This window comes from Ursus maritimus, unplaced genomic scaffold (assembly GCF_017311325.1).
Source record: "Ursus maritimus isolate PB19 unplaced genomic scaffold, ASM1731132v1 scaffold_21, whole genome shotgun sequence".
Lineage (NCBI taxonomy): Eukaryota > Metazoa > Chordata > Mammalia > Carnivora > Ursidae > Ursus > Ursus maritimus.
Window position 1 is genome coordinate 38,993,444 of NW_024424564.1, and position 15,810 is coordinate 39,009,253.

General features: G+C 44.7%; 1 protein-coding gene across 1 annotated transcript in view; it reads left to right on the forward strand.

The window, feature by feature from the left end:
- Window positions 1-15,810, forward strand: part of STAB2 (stabilin 2) — a 144,219-nt gene that overhangs the window by 30,896 nt on the left and 97,513 nt on the right. The window contains 8 exon segments of the mRNA XM_040637381.1: window positions 76-272; window positions 1,900-2,033; window positions 7,660-7,793; window positions 9,401-9,483; window positions 11,076-11,225; window positions 12,643-12,786; window positions 13,335-13,391; window positions 13,545-13,670. Of these exon segments, the coding sequence (XP_040493315.1) occupies window positions 76-272; window positions 1,900-2,033; window positions 7,660-7,793; window positions 9,401-9,483; window positions 11,076-11,225; window positions 12,643-12,786; window positions 13,335-13,391; window positions 13,545-13,670 (1,025 nt within the window).

Sequence of the window (15,810 nt, forward strand, 5' to 3'; positions counted from 1 at the left end):
CTCTCTCTCTCCCTCAAAACTATCAAATTGCCTGTGCAACTTTGATGAGCTCATACCCTGTCACTGCCTTTCAAGCCATCAATCCGTGTTTACAAGCAGTCTGCCATCCTCACGCTCATTGCACGTACCTGGGACCGAATCAGCACAGTTGCACCTGCCTAGAAGGCTACCATGGGGATGGCCAAGTGTGCTTACCAGTAGACCCCTGCCAGACTCACTACGGAAACTGCCCTACAGAGTCTACGGTGTGCATATATGATGGGCCCGGACAGGTGAGCCCATGATGCGTGGAACTAGGGTGTCTAAAAGTAGGACGGCCCAGCAAAGCTAAAACCGTGCCATGGGTATCACTTGTCTGCTAGGTTCTCCCACTTCACCCATTCAGTGCTCAATTTAGGCTTCCTCTCCAGGTAGACCTCCCTTTGCTCAGGGCTAACCTCAATGTGTCCCCTCCCCAGACCATCCTCTGAACTCACACTTTCCCAGCCCCTCAGGGAAAACTTAACTGTCCTACGTTCTCTTGTATCTTGGTCATAGAGGGTGATTAGCAAAATATATATACAATTCAAATTAGATTAACAAATCAACTGCTACCCAAGTCTTGGGTGAATATGTCATTGACTTTCACCTGTAATCCTCTATTCCCTCTCATATCTTTTCAAGGTAAGAGAGGACTCTTAGAACCAAAAATATTCTGTCCCGAAGAGATGAGCCTCGACAAAACATCAGGCAGCCCTGACAAATAGTAGGGAGCAGTGAGGCTATTCTGGGGTGAGACCCTATCCCTCTAAATCACATCATGACCTTGACTGGTAAAAAAAAAAAAAAAAAAGCCAGGTCCAGAGACCTTTGTTGAGGAATCCAGTTGAAAGAGCCCTTTTGCTAATACTTCATTCATCCATCAACCATTTAGTGGGTGCTCACTATGTCCATAAATGCGCACCCAGCTCAGTGGAGGAAATCTCTCTGTACAGAAGGATATTGTTGCCCTGGTAGGAGGAAAGGCTTCAGTGCCTGGCCCAACAAGAGTCCCGTGTCCCCAGCAATCCAATCACCCCGTGGCAATGCTCCAGGAGCTCCCTGCAGAGAATCCACCCAATCCATCTTCCAGGAAAAAATGTATCACACGCCATTTCTGCTATCAACGTCTCAGGTGGGTTTGGAAAGAAATTCAAGGAGCTGAGCCGCCATCCTCAAAATGAGGGCCCTTCTGGAAAAAGCCACATCATACTCTGAGCCAAGGTCCCAGAACCTTGGGAGTGAGATTAAAAATAAACTTTGTCTCCAAAAAATGGGTCCCAAGGTAGATTTTCAAGTCTTAGAAACCCCCCATTATTCACACAGAAGCATTATTCCCATTATTCCAGAGTAGGGTTTCTCAACCTGGACATGACCAGAATTTGGGGCTGGAGAATCCCTTGTGGTGGGGGCTGTCCTGTGCATCGTGGGATGTTTGACAGCATCCCTGGCCTCTGGTGACACTGGCCTCCTCCCCTGTTGTGACGATCAGAAATGTCCGTAGACATTGCCCAGTGTACCTTAGGGTGAGAGTCCCTGTTGAAAACCACTCTTTAGAGCTATAATATCTCCCATCTGAGCCTCAGTCTCTACTCACCTGTAGACAATCTAAAACCAGGAATTATGGAGCCAGAAAGGCCTAGGGTTAGGAAACAAGAAAACCAAAAAGGCGAACTTTACAAACAAGGTGTAATTTCCCAATGGGTGAAATACGTAGACATGACTGCCAATTCTGAATACTTTGACAAATTTTCAACTGAAGCCCACGCTTTGGACAAGCCCTAAGTTAGTTTTTATGGCAGAATACAGATGGGTTAAAGAAGGATATCAGCTTCTGTGACTAACGAGAACTCTTTCTTTTTCTCTCCTTGTCTTCTGAAGTCTCACTGTGAGTGTAAAGAACATTACCGCAATTACGTCCCTGGAGTGGGGTGCAGTGTGATCGATGTCTGTGAGTCCAATAACCCTTGTCACAGGAACGCTAACTGCACTACCATCGCACCAGGCCAACCCAAGTAAGTCTGTTCAGTTCCACCACCTTCTTTCCAAGTGGTGGCCAGCCAATGCTGTAAGTTCCTCAAAGGGCAGGAAATGTGTCTTACTCAGTCTTGTACCCACACTCACCCCCACCTAGCAGGATGCAAGGAGCATGGTAGGTACCCAATTACAGCTTTCTTCAATCACTGAATCATTCGACAATTGTTTCCTTTGTAATGACCATTAGAACGTGCTGAGATATGCCTGATAACTCGGTAGTAAGTGGTCAGAGCGTGGGAGAAGGAAACCACCGTCGCTGGGAAAACAAAGGTCTGCTGTGATGACAGGCGTTTGACCTCGAATGTATATGCCTGTTTCCTCATTCATGAAATATTGCTTGCTAGTGGTGCCAAACAAGACTGGGGAAGGTGAATAAACACCGGTGGTGTTTCCTGGACTCTAGGTTGTAAGAGAAGGGACTTACCGAGAGTGAAAATATTTGTGTGAAAACTCCCGAGGCCAAGGCAGGTTGTGTGGTATTTGGGGGTGAAAGACCTGGGTCTGAGTCTCAATGCTGGTATCTACGAGCTGAATGACCTTGGTGACACCATCTCTCTGGTCTTAGTTTCTCCATGTATGAAATGAGCATAGTGATGTCTACTTCGCTATGTTGAGAACATTACATGAGAGAATGTTCTAGAAACTACTATACAGCTGTATTATGTTTTCATTAGTGGGTGAACTGAGGCTAGAACCCCAGTCTTTGACTCCCAGACCGAGGCTACTGTGTCACTTTCTGTTCTCATTGTCGTCGGCATCTGTGAAGGACTCACTGCCACTGTGAGCTCAAAACCATAGTAGTAGACCTTGAACCGTGTAATTACTAACCAGTTTCTGTGCTTGCAGAGCCCCTTTTCATCTTCTCTGAAGTTTATTCTTTTTACAGTTGGGTCTGGAATGTGTGGATTTGCCCAGATAGGTTTTAGGATTGTCACGTTTTATCTGGGCAAATAAGTAGATCTGTACTCACTGTGGGTAGAGTCAAAAGAGCTTGGATGCCAGAACACCTGGGTTCAAGTCCCAGCTCTGCCTTTTGCCTTCATCTCTCTGAATTATGTTTCCTCTGTCCTATAAAGAGAATTGTACCTCCCACGAGACCTGTGATGAGGATTACATGAGAATTATTCATCAGTTTCTGAGCAGAACCTGGCATGTAGAAATCACTGTACACATGTGTGTGCTCACACCCACACACCACAATCATGTGTATAGGCATATATGTACACACACTTGTGTACAGCTTACATACTTTTTGCCATCCTCTCAGCAAGTCTGAGTACAATACTTCAACACTTTCTCTCCTTTGTATTTGAGAGCATAAAATCAAAAATGAAACTGGAAGGAACATCAGAATAATGTAAGTGGCATTAAAGCTTGGGTTTAGAATGCCCGTGGGGCTACCACTTGATCCCCTTGATCCCGCTCCCTCAAAAATGGACTGTCTGGGAAGGCTGGAAAGAGGATGAAGTAAGACTAGCTACGTGACACTGATAAAATATGGGGCCACTACTAACTTCGTGCAGGTCATTTAGTTCACCTTGGATAAAGATTTAGTTTACGCCTCTTCAGTATGGTAAGGAGCTTATGCAGAATATTCAAAATCCTACTGCCTTAGTCACAGAGGTCCACCCAATAAAGAAGAATGGGCTCAAACGTGGGCTCTTTCACTCACCCCTGGAGTGACCTTGGACAGGCCATGTAAGCTTTCCTTCACCTGACAAGTCCACTAGAGACCAAGAGGATCTCCCTGGAAAGAGTGGAGCTGATGCTTATAAGCGTCTTATAAGCAATAAGCTCCGTGTTGATTATTACTAAGAAAAACAAACAGCTTCCTGCCCTGCCCTGGGCACTGCATTCTAGAGTGCCCCATTCTGGCCCTCCACCAGCTACACCAGGGCAAGGGGTCTGAAGGAGGAAGGGGACATGCTCTCCCAGGGCCCGAGTCCCCCTCACAGACCATACTCGGGCACCTCTGCCTAAATGCCTCCAGACCAGCCTCCAGGACCTGCACGAGCGCTCCCTGGTACGATTCCCCCAGGGGCATGGCCGAGGGTTGTTTGCGGAGGGTATGAATGAGCAGCATTGTTTTCACCACCCTCACGAACACCCTCTTGGCTCTGGCTCACCCACTGCTGTCCCTGAAACACGCCACGCCGTTCCCAGCTCCATACACTTGCACAAGCTATTCCCCCTGCTTAGACGTCATACCCTCCTCACCCGCTCTGAGTCAGGCTAGCATATTGATCCTTCACTCTTCTTTGCCTCTCAGCCTTTGGGCTAAGATCAAGTGATCCTTCACTGTTCAGCTCAAGTGTCCCCACCTCTAGGATGTCTTCCCTGTGCTCCCAGACCACTCAGCAACCCCCTGGCCTCCTGGAGCACCTGAAATGCTTCTGTACATAGTACACGCGTAGTACAGCGGTGATGAGTGCAAACACTGCCACCTACATGCTATGTCATCTTGAGTGAGATACTGAACCTCTCTGTTCCGCTATTTCCTCTTCTAAAGTAGGGCTAATAACAGAACCCACCTCGTAGGATTGTTGTATTAAATAAGAAACCGTATCAGGCCCCTACCAAGGAAACTGGAATAGCAGCTATTAATAGATATTAGCTATTAGTATCACTGATCTCAATTCCCAATTAGAACGTAAGGTCCTTGAGGGTCCACGTCTTATTTATCTTTATTGCAACAACTCCTGGCACCCATTAAAACAATGACATGAGTGACACTTTGGAGGAACAAATGAATCAATGAAGGACTGAAATGAACAAGTGAACGAGTGAAGGCAGCAACTGTAGTAAGTCTTTTAGGACACCCTAGAATTTCACTAAATTTCATCCAGCACTCTATGTAATTAATTACATCCCATATCTTATAAAATGCCAATGGCTTGGGGTGTTTTTAGAGCTGTAGGACAGCAAGAGACCTTCACTCCTAATAGAGAAGCAATTGACAAAAGGGGGCCCCACTGTGAATACGCCACGGCCAGCTGAGAGCGTTTAAGTCAGAAAACCGTCTCCTGAAATGTCAGAGTCCAGACCAAGATTTTAAACAATAAAAAGTATTTATATCCCATGCATTCCATTCAGCAGCGTCACCATTAAAATACGATTCTCCTGCCATCCTTAAGCAAGATAAGTCAAGTTATTTTACACAAAACAGACTATTGGCCTCATAACAACTTAGGGAACTTTTAGAGAGGAACATACTTGGCGGTTCGTACAGGTTACTTGTCATGCTATTATCAGATGTCTTTAAATGAAATGTATGTAATTTAGAACAAAGACTATTGTAATAAGAGTTACCAATCCCCCCCACCGCCCACCCTGTGCTTCTCACATTCACTGTCCTGGAGCACAGGTCTTGCAGAGGAAGTTGATGTTTGTGTAGGAAACTGTTATTTAACTGTATTAAGTAGACGATTGATTCACTGTTTGATCCACCAGAGTGATTCCTTACAGCAAGGTTTCTCAAGCTCAGCAGTATTGATATCTGGGGCTGTGGGGGCAGTCCCCTGCGTTGTAGGCTGCTCAGCACCATCCCTGGCCTCCACCCACTAGATGCCAGCAGCACCTTCACCTCTGTTCTGACAACCAAAAATATCTCCAGACATTCTCAAATGTCCCCAGGGTACTCTGGTTGTTCTACGAAAAATTCCGAAGTCTCAATCAGTAAATGATCTGCCAATCATCCATCCAGCAGGAAAACTCATACGTATCCTAGAATTCTCTAAAGTGGTACTTTCTCCAAAACCCTGTTTCATATTCCTCCAGGCACAATTAGTCACTTCCTCCTCCATGCCCCATAGCACCCTACTCAAGCCTTCATCACGGTGCTTCTCCAGAGCTTCACCTATGTGGTTATGGACTTGCCTTGCTATATTCCGGCTCCCCCGCAGGACTGGTGGCCCTATTGCCACCATCTCCACCATCACCGTCATCATCGTCGTCACTGTCAGCATCATCTACCAAGTACTGAGCTTTTCTTATGTGTCTGTCCCTGTGCCAGCTGTTCCTCGTGCATCTTCTCTTCCATAGACAGCCCTAAACGTATCAGGAAATCCATTTCACAGATGAGGAAGCTGAGACTTGAGGAGATCAAGTGGCTTTATCATGTGGCCCAAGATTGTTTGTTTTCAGGCCCATCTTCAGAATGTGAGACACTAAAAGGGCAAGGTATCTGTTATCGTCATCTCTGTAGCCCTCCTCCCTGGCAAGCTTCCTAGAATTAAGTGGATACTTGGTAAATAACCAGTTCAACAAGTAAGCATCATCCCAAGTGCTGGAATGTAACGAGGAAGGAGTAGGATGCAGGTTCTGGGAGAGCTTCCCTTCCAGCAGAGGAGACAACACCTCAGGGGCTCATTTTGGTGGACAGGGTTGTGATGGAGGGGGGTACCCACAGTCTGCTCCTGTTGGGGAGAGTCATGAGGCCAGGTAAGACTACTTAGAGCAGATCACTCCTGAGCCATGAGGTGAGGCCAGGAGACCATTCCTGGCAGGGCACATGGCCTGAGAAGGGCATCCCAGTCTCTGAAAAAGAAGGCAACTTGGGAATGCTAGAATTTGCAGCGTGCAGCAGGAAGGAAACATAAGCAAGTTCCCCTTTGGGGTCTTGCAGGCCATGCTAAGCACTTAGACCTTCTTCTGGAGGTGAACGGAGTCCATGTAGTTTTAGGCACAAAGGTGCCAGATTTCCCTTTTGGCGAGGCCACTCAGAGGGTTGTGCGAAGGACCGATTTGAGGAGAAGGAAAGTGAGAGCAGAAAGACCAGTTAGGAAGTCACTCCAGCAATCCAGGCGGGGGTAATAAAACTCCGAAATGTTTGCTCAGCAAACTTGTTAAAAATACGTCTATTTGCCATGGGACCATATTTGGAAATACAACTGGACTCATGAGTGTGTAACTGTCCTTTGGAAGCCTTTTGTCAACATGAGTCATGCTGGTGGTATGATGACCGCGGCCTCCCTGCAGCTCTCATCTCTGCAGCACCCCTCCCCTACCCCACCACTTATCCCAGGATCCTGTGCAACGTCGCCTTCCGAAGCACCTAGCTGGCTTCAGCTGGCTGTCAGCTCCTCTTTGCTAGGCAGCGGTGGTGTGCTAGAGCCAGGGCTTACCGAGTCGCGAAAGCTGGTGGTTACGTTTTCAGGATTTTGCAAGCTGGTTGACATCACACTGGTAGTTTGAGATTGGCCAAGGTGGGAGTACAACCCGTGGAAATTGGCAAAAGCTGAAAAGCAGGGCTCTGCCCTACCCCCCGCAGAGAGCTGGTTATTAAACCTTTACCAGCACGCCAGGGCTGGCGCACCTTTAAACCTTGTCCTTAACTCCGTGAGTCTTTTATGAAACTATTGTATAAAATTTCTGCAAATTCCATTATCTATATATTTATTGCAATTCAGTTGCCGCTTATCATTCAACCGTTACTTACGTACCTGCTCTGAACCAAACCCTGCGCTAGATATGACGTTAATATAGGGCATAAATATACACACGGCCCTTGCCCTTACTCTGTTCTCAGATGAGGGAGTTGGACTGTAGGATCTCAATACTCAATGGCTCTAAGACCCTGAGAATGTGTTTTCACCCTCCCTATAGATGCACTTGCCAGAAAGGTTACGTGGGTGATGGCTCAACATGTTATGGAAACATCATGGAGCGACTCAGAGAATTAAACACTGAACCCAGAGGAAAATGGCAAGGAAGTCTGACCTCTTTCATCTCGCTCCTGGGTACGCGGCTGCGGGTGCAGGTTTCCACGTAAAGGGCACCCATCTTTCAGGCAAGGCATCTGTAAGACACAATCATTCAGAAAGGGATGGGCAGGGGAGGAATCTATTGGAATCGGCCCTCCTAGGGAGGAATCGTGCAGGTGAGAGGGAAAGCACAGGCAGCTGTTTCCAAGGAGACAAGGAATGAGTGCCAAGAGGTCCAGCAATGCAACAGTTAGTAGGCAGAATGCTGAGGACAGGGTCCTGGGGTCACTCTAGATTAACAAGTCTGCAACAACGAGACAGGGCAGCTACTGATATGAGGATGGAGACCACCCGCTTTCCCTTGACCTTGCAGGTCCTCCAGGTGTGAAGCAAGGTTGGCAGATAATACTGGGAATAGAGAGTGACTAAAACCCTGGGTTGTATCCATGTTCCACAGTGGGTGCCACTGAATTTTGAGAATAGTTGGTGTGACCTTCTCACATGCTGCTGGATGTTGCCCTTTGCCATCCCCCAACCACTAATTGTCTATAGTGACACCGCCTCTCCCACCCCCTCAGGCGGGGTGACAATCTAAGATGCCCTCATCATTTCCAAATGCCCTCCAGGGGTTATTACCCAACACCCCCTTCAGAATGAAATATCACAGCTGATCGCAGCATTGGACAAGACTTTCAATAAGATATAAATTTGACCCATCAACAGAAAGTAAAACACAGACTTGACCCATCAACAAAAGCCTTAAAATATCAGTATCGAGAATTTACCCGTCACCAAAAAATGATTTCCCAGAAAGAGCACAGATAGAGAATGGGTCAGTGCTGCGTTGTGGGCATAAACCTTAACATAGGGCCTGCACAAATGTCCTCCTCTTTCCAAGGCATCCTACAGGGAGTCACGCGTTTGTGGCATGCTTCTGGCTTCTTACAGCCTTCCTCTAAGAACTCGGACTATCAAATGACAGCAGACAAGGGTGACAGAGTGTCCTTTGCAGAATGTGCTCTCGAACATTTCCCAACAAAGTCCTGTTGACCTTCCACCCATTTATGAAGTGCCGGTCCACGTTGTCTGCTACGGGATAGCCCAGAGCCCTCCCTGCCGTCCCAGCATCTCTGGGAGGATGGAAACAGGACCGGCCATCTAATTTGCAGGACATCATGCAAAATGACAAGACGGGGTCCTTGGTTCAAAAATTATTAAACACTTCAAGGTGGCCACAGCAGAGGATTAAATCAAGCATGAGGCTCTTCGGAGCTGGCCCTGGATGGAGCAGGCCTGCATCTTTGCTCACCGCCATGGCAAACAGCTCAGATAGCCGGGCACAGGGTCAGGCACCTGCTGGGATTGACTGAGGATTTTGTCACATGACCCTCACAAGTCTCATCCCAGGGTCTCCTTGAAGCTAAGACTGTGTCTGCAAGGAAAACCACACAGTGATGTAGACGCTTTGGGGGCCATGGCATCATGATATCTTGCTTTCTTAGAGCTTCCCAGTTTACCAAGGGCCGCACATACCAATTAGAAGAGAAGAGCTCTTGATTCAAAGGACCACTGCTTGATTTTACTCTTCATGTGCCACTGATTCATTTGGTGTTTTTTTTTCTTTATGTATTTCTATTCCTAAGACAAAGCCTATGCCTGGCCACTAAGTAACCTGGGACCATTCACTGTGCTCTTGCCCACAGACAAGGGACTGAAAGGATTCAATGTAAGTATTTAAAATAAAGTGGGAAACCCCTATTAAAATTAAATCTACTGATGATAAGGTGGTGATTGGGGGTGGGCAGTAAACTTTTAGTGCAATATAACATCCTTACAGTAAGCATACAGATTGTAAGTGCACAACTCAATGCATTGTCACAAAGTGAATGTACCGGTGTATCCAGCAAGACCATTACCAGCTCCCTAGAGGGCCCAGCGGTGCCCCCTTCCAATCCTGACTCCTTCAAGGGTAATGACTGAGGGATCTTAAGTGTAGTCATTTGATAAACAGGATTTGCATAATGCAAAACTGCTTACTTCCTATGAGAAGAATTAATCTAATGTATTAACTATATGTTTCTTTAAAATCATCATAAATGATGGGGTGCCTGGATAGCTCAGTCAGTTAGGCATCCGACTCTTGATTTGGCTCAGGTCTTGATCTCGGCTCAGGTCTTGATCTCAGGGTCATGAGTTCCAGGCCCACATTGGGCTCAGTGCTGGGAGTGGAGACTACTTTAAAAAAAAAGTCATTAATGATAACAGTGGTAGGGGGCGCCTGGTGGCACAGTGGTTAAGCGTCTGCCTTCGGCTCAGGGCGTGATCCCAGCGTTGTGGGATCGAGCCCCACATCAGGCTCTTTCGCTATGAGCCTGCTTCTTCCTCTCCCACTACCCCTGCTTGTGTTCCCTCTCTCGCTGGCTGTCTCTATCTCTGTCGAATAAATAAATAAAATCTTGAAAAAAAAAATGATAACAGTGGTAGAGGAAAGTAGGAGAACACGGTAGTCTTCCCTGTGAGCTGCTGTTGTCTGGAGTGATATCATGCAGTGGGAATGAAACTCCTGGTGCCCACTGGAAGCATCCTATCATGATGGTGTCCATGATATTACTACATTTGGTTTAATGGAGGTAATGGACATATTAATGTGTATATAAGTGGTTTCTCTTAATCCAAGATATCTTGTGATAATAATTTTTGCTGTATTGAATAAAAACCCAGGGAGTTACAGACCCGCCCTCTCCCTAATAGGCAACCACCGTTGGACAATCTGAAATGAATCAACCATTAAACCTCAGAAATAGCCTCACGTCTCTCCTTATAGGGGAGGAGGATTCACAAATGTCAAATGTCTCTGCACGAGGCACTTTGCATGTGGTCTCTTGTTTGCTGTATAGATTATTTACACAGTTAATAAAAAGTCTCTGATGATTGATTGCTGATGATATATAATACTGACAAAATGTAGATTTGATCCAGCCGATTTCAAAAATCCTACTTTTCCTGTCCAAAACTTCCATGGATTTAGTCTGCACTTTCTTTTCGCATAACTTCTTGTTTCATTCCCATCTACGCCCTGGGCTCCGGATGACTCCCGGTGCCTGCACCAGCCTCGCTCCTGGTGGTTGAGAGGACACGGACCACTGCCTCCCGGTCGCTAGATTCCACTCCCCCAGAAGTCACCTGTGCCTGAAAGGGCCAAGCCCAAGTTAGGATGCATTCTCATTGACGTCTTTGATTGGCCAATCCATGCCTCATGACCTCATTTTCTCCTTCAAACACCAGTGGAAACTGAAAGAACTGGCTCTCTTTCCTCAGGTCAAAGAGCTCTTGATGGACAAGGAGGCTGCTCAGTACTTCGTGAAACTCCACATAATTGCTGGGCAGATGAACACTGAGCGTATGAATAACACAGACACTTTCTACACCTTGACCGGCAAGTCAGGAGAAATCTTCAACGGCGATAAGGTAAGGGTCTCTCTGATTTTGCTTCCGGAACAAAAGAGTCTGCTGAGCCAGTGCCCACAGCCAACTCTCTCTGTGGTTGGGCTCCTGAAGTTTATGAAGAACTTCTTTCCTTACTCCTTGTTTGCCAAAGCACTTCCCTATGAGGGCAGAAGCAGAGCGCAGCACCAGAAAGGATCGGGCAGGAGAGATCTGTTGTGGAAAGAGGTTATAAAGTGTTGGATTTTGCTCTGGTCTGAATTCGTCTTCAAGAGAACGTCATTCGGGTGCCAGCAGGAAGGAGAAGCTTTGCAGTAAACCTGTTTCCTGGAAGCGCCAGCACAAAGCCAGCTCGGCATCCCTCTTGCAAGAGGAAATGGATTATGTTTGTTTTAGGTTGCTGGAGTTTATCCACCTTCTGCAGACCTAGCATTCCCTCTCTCCTAACGCCATTAGTTCTGTTCTGTTGTTTAAGTAAAACTACCCCTCTTTCCTCTCACAAATAACTCTTTCTGAGCCAGAGGGGATGTGATTAATAAACACAACATGCATGTGTGGGTTATGGCCTATATTGGTGCAGTTCACCCACTATCAGTAGTTGTTAGATTATTGAGCCCTTACTCTATACGAAGTACTGAGATGAATCTTTATTTATGTTATATAAGACTTGCAACAGCACCATAAAGATGATTTTTCAAGTGAGAAAACTGAGAGGTCACAAGTAAGGGCCAGAGCCAGGATTCAAATGCAGGTCTCCTTGACTCCAAGACCCAAATCATTAATCAGTGTGTTGTACTGTGTGTGAGAGGATGGATGGATGGATGGATGGATGGATGGATGGATGGATAGATGGATGAACAGATGGATGGATAGATGGATGGATGGATGGATGGATGGATGGTTGGATGATGGATGCATAATGGATAGATATCTAGATAGATGGATAAAATGTAGCTTCTTTTCTCACAAGGACATTCCTTCACTGATTCATTCATTCATTCTCTCACTTATTCATTCACTCATTCAACGCATATTTATTGTCTATAGTTTGTAAGAGCCACATGAAAGGAAGAAGGAATTAGCTTCAGTCATTTATGCAACAAAAATTTTTTGTTGTCTGCCTTGTCTATACGACACACTAACGTAGGTGATAAGTTTACAGTAAATTGAATCATTTTGCCCTTTCTGAACTTGCAGTCCATTCACATTTAGCAATCACAGGTAGTCATCAATGATTTCACACATTATCTTATTTGATCTTGATGAATGAAAGACCTGTGAAGTCAAGCAAGCAAATGACATCTTTCCCATTTTGGGTTAAGTGACTTACTTATCCAAAAGATCATATAGCCAATAAATGACATCACCCAAGGACTCAGAACTTCTAATCCAATACTCCTTCAAGGATACCACATTAATTTTACTTTTCTTGGTGTTTTAGGACAATCAAATAAAGCTTAAACTCTACGGAGGCAAAAAGAAAGTAAAAATTATACAGGGGGACATAGTTGCTTCCAACGGGCTCCTACACATACTTGACCGAGCCATGGACAAGATGGCACCCACATTTGAGAGCAACACTGAGGTGAGACATTTTGGATAAAAGTTAGGTCAACCCAAATCCATCTTTTTTTGTTCCCTGGAGACTCATATCAATGAAGAAAATGCATGCCAGCGTTATGTGCTTGTCCTTCATGTCTGTTAGGGCCCTGACTATGGGGAAAATGGGATGATTTCTGTTTTCAGTAGAATTCTGGGTACGTCTGCCAACAGAAGGAAAAGCATGCATTAGGTGTTAGAAAGATCTCAATTTCATGACCTCTTTTATGGCCACATATAATCATTCAGTCCAGTGATGAGATGTCATGAAAAGTTATCCCTCGTACTTTATGGAGGAGGGCAGTCCTCACTACGATAAAAATTTATTTCTTTTGACTCATTTGATGATGGCCAAAGGCTACTTCAGAACATGCGATCTGAACCACTAATTTAGCAGGAAACATTTCTATCATGCGTTGCAATTGACAGGGCATTTTCTATCCACATTTACACATACACATAAACTCTGTCACGGACCTTTTAATGTTGGGATGTCTATATCCTAAACCACCTATTTCTTTTCATGATTTTTAGCAAACTATAATGACATTGCTACAACCAAGATACAGCAAGTTCAGATCTTTGTTAGAGGTATGTGCTTTTCATGAATTTCTGGAAAATGGTTTTATGTCTAATCTTTCATATAATGAGCATAGGTGTCAATTAGTAATATTTGCTAAGGAATTATTTCAAGTATTTGTCAGAGATAGGTTGCATATATAAAATTTCACTTCTCAAATGCAGGAAACCAATGTGGGACATACCTTAGATGAAGATGGGACCAATGGACCATACACCATTTTTGTTCCAAGTAATGAAGCGTTAAACAATATGAAAGATGGCACCCTTGATTACCTCCTTTCTCCAGAGGTATGGTATCCTACTTACTCTGATGGAATCATGTAGGCATCATTGCCTCAGTCTGTGCCCCTACAGACTTTCTCCAAACTAGGGACATTCAATAAGTGACACATGTATCACCAGCTACCCTCCTGCAACCAAGGCAGACATCATTAATCAATCACAGTCCTCTGGAACTATGGATGTGGCTCCAATCTCCTAGACAGAGTTCCAAGTAGCTAGACAGGCTGAGCACAGGAAATAAAATCTATTTGCAACCCCAGGTCTAAATGATTGGTTTGATTTTTCCTGGCTCTTTTAATATTTCTCAGTATCAAAATCAATATTTTAAGTTGCCACAACTCTAAAGCTGTCCAGGAAATGAACTCTAAACCAGGCTATTCTGGGCCAGGGCTAGGCTAAATTTAAAAGGAATAAATGTTGGGGGCCACCTGGGTGGCTTAGTTGGTTAAGTGTCTGACTCTTGATCTCAGCTCAGGTCATGATCTCAAGGTCGTGAGTTCAAGCCCCATGTCTAGCATGGAGACTGCTTTTAAAAAAAGAAAAAGGAATAAATGTTATTTTTAGATGCCCAGGCATTCCTTTCTTTTGCTTTCATCTTTCTTCATACTAACCCTCTCCTTATATACCATAAGCCTTCAATTCTTTCACATTCTCTTCTAGAAAGATTTTTTTAATACTTCACACAAAAGTATAAGTGACTGAAACCATTTAAAGTGTTTCCTTTCCCAGAAATAACAGCCTTAAACCAAAGGGAATGGTAACTAATATGGAATTGTGTTCATTAGAATGTCAAAGGATGGAATTATAGGAAGGGCCACAAGCTTTCCTCCAGTGCCCTGAAATCATGCCACCATCTTGGCAATGGGGCAAGACTATCCATGACCTCAGGTAGATCAGTTCATTATACAGAATGGAGGGTCCGGATCTTTTACAGTAGTGATTCCTAAACTTCAGTATACTTAGGAATCACCCTTGGAGCTTGTTAAGTAGGCAGCTTTACAAACCATACCCCAAGCATTTTGATTTAATGGCACCTCTGTAAGATCTAGAAATAGACATTTGGGGAAGCACCAACTTTCTGACTCAGGCCATGCTGTGTTTGGAACCCTGAATCTTGTTGCATGTATGGTTTAGAGATGCACATGGATACATACTTTCTAGAATACTTTCAGGTATCTACAAGGACATCTTGCCTTCAGAAAACTTTGGATTAAAAATATGTGGATCAAAGAGATAAATTGGAAGGTAATCTCTTACATTGCAAATAAACATTCACCATATTAAAGGATTTGCTACAGGTTTCCACTTAAAATGCTAGATTTCCCAGTGTCTTTAAGATAGGATGCTATTTTAAAAATACAATTCACACGCAAGTTTTCTGAAACCTAGCTATTGCAGAAAAGCAGTTATAGCTCTCTTTGGCACTCACACTCATTTAATTTTAAAGCTAAAAAAGTAATGTTGCTCCCTTGGGAAATTATTAAAATCCTGAGATTATATGGCTGCGATGAGTACATAGCTTCTAATTTGATACCGGGGTTGTTTTTTAATAATATGAAAAGAAGTCTCAAACACCTAACCAGTTACACTTAAAATTAAAACAAAACCTTTTAATTAGAGTAGAAAAAAATCAACCTCCCTGCTTTTCTGTCAAGCACCTTTGCTCAGAAATCTGTCTTTCTCTTGCTTCATAATTCCTTCAGCCTGTGGCTGGAGCTGCTGGCTTGGTCGGGCTCTCAAGAGTAGATTGTGTACCTCTTCCCAGCTTCGTTCAGTGAGATGGCCCTGTAGCTCAGAATTAACCTATGGGGTGAGTATTTACACCGCAGAAATTGGCCGACTCTGTAAATCTGGGCTCCTCTGTTCTCCCACAGAACTGACTTACCAGCACACCACCTCTCCTGGCTCTCACTGTCCTTGCTCTCAACGGCAGTATCTTTCTGCCTGCAGAGAATATAAACATTTCAAGTCTCTCCATTCTGAGTCAAAACTATTCTCCCACTTTAACTTCTAAGCGAGGAACAGAATGATCATTTCCGCTTTTTTCTCAGGCCCAGAGCCTGTTTGGTTAAAACTTCTCAACCTGTAGGAAGGTCTCTCTCTCCATGCACTCTAATAGCATCCTTCAGCTTTATTTCAGGGAAGA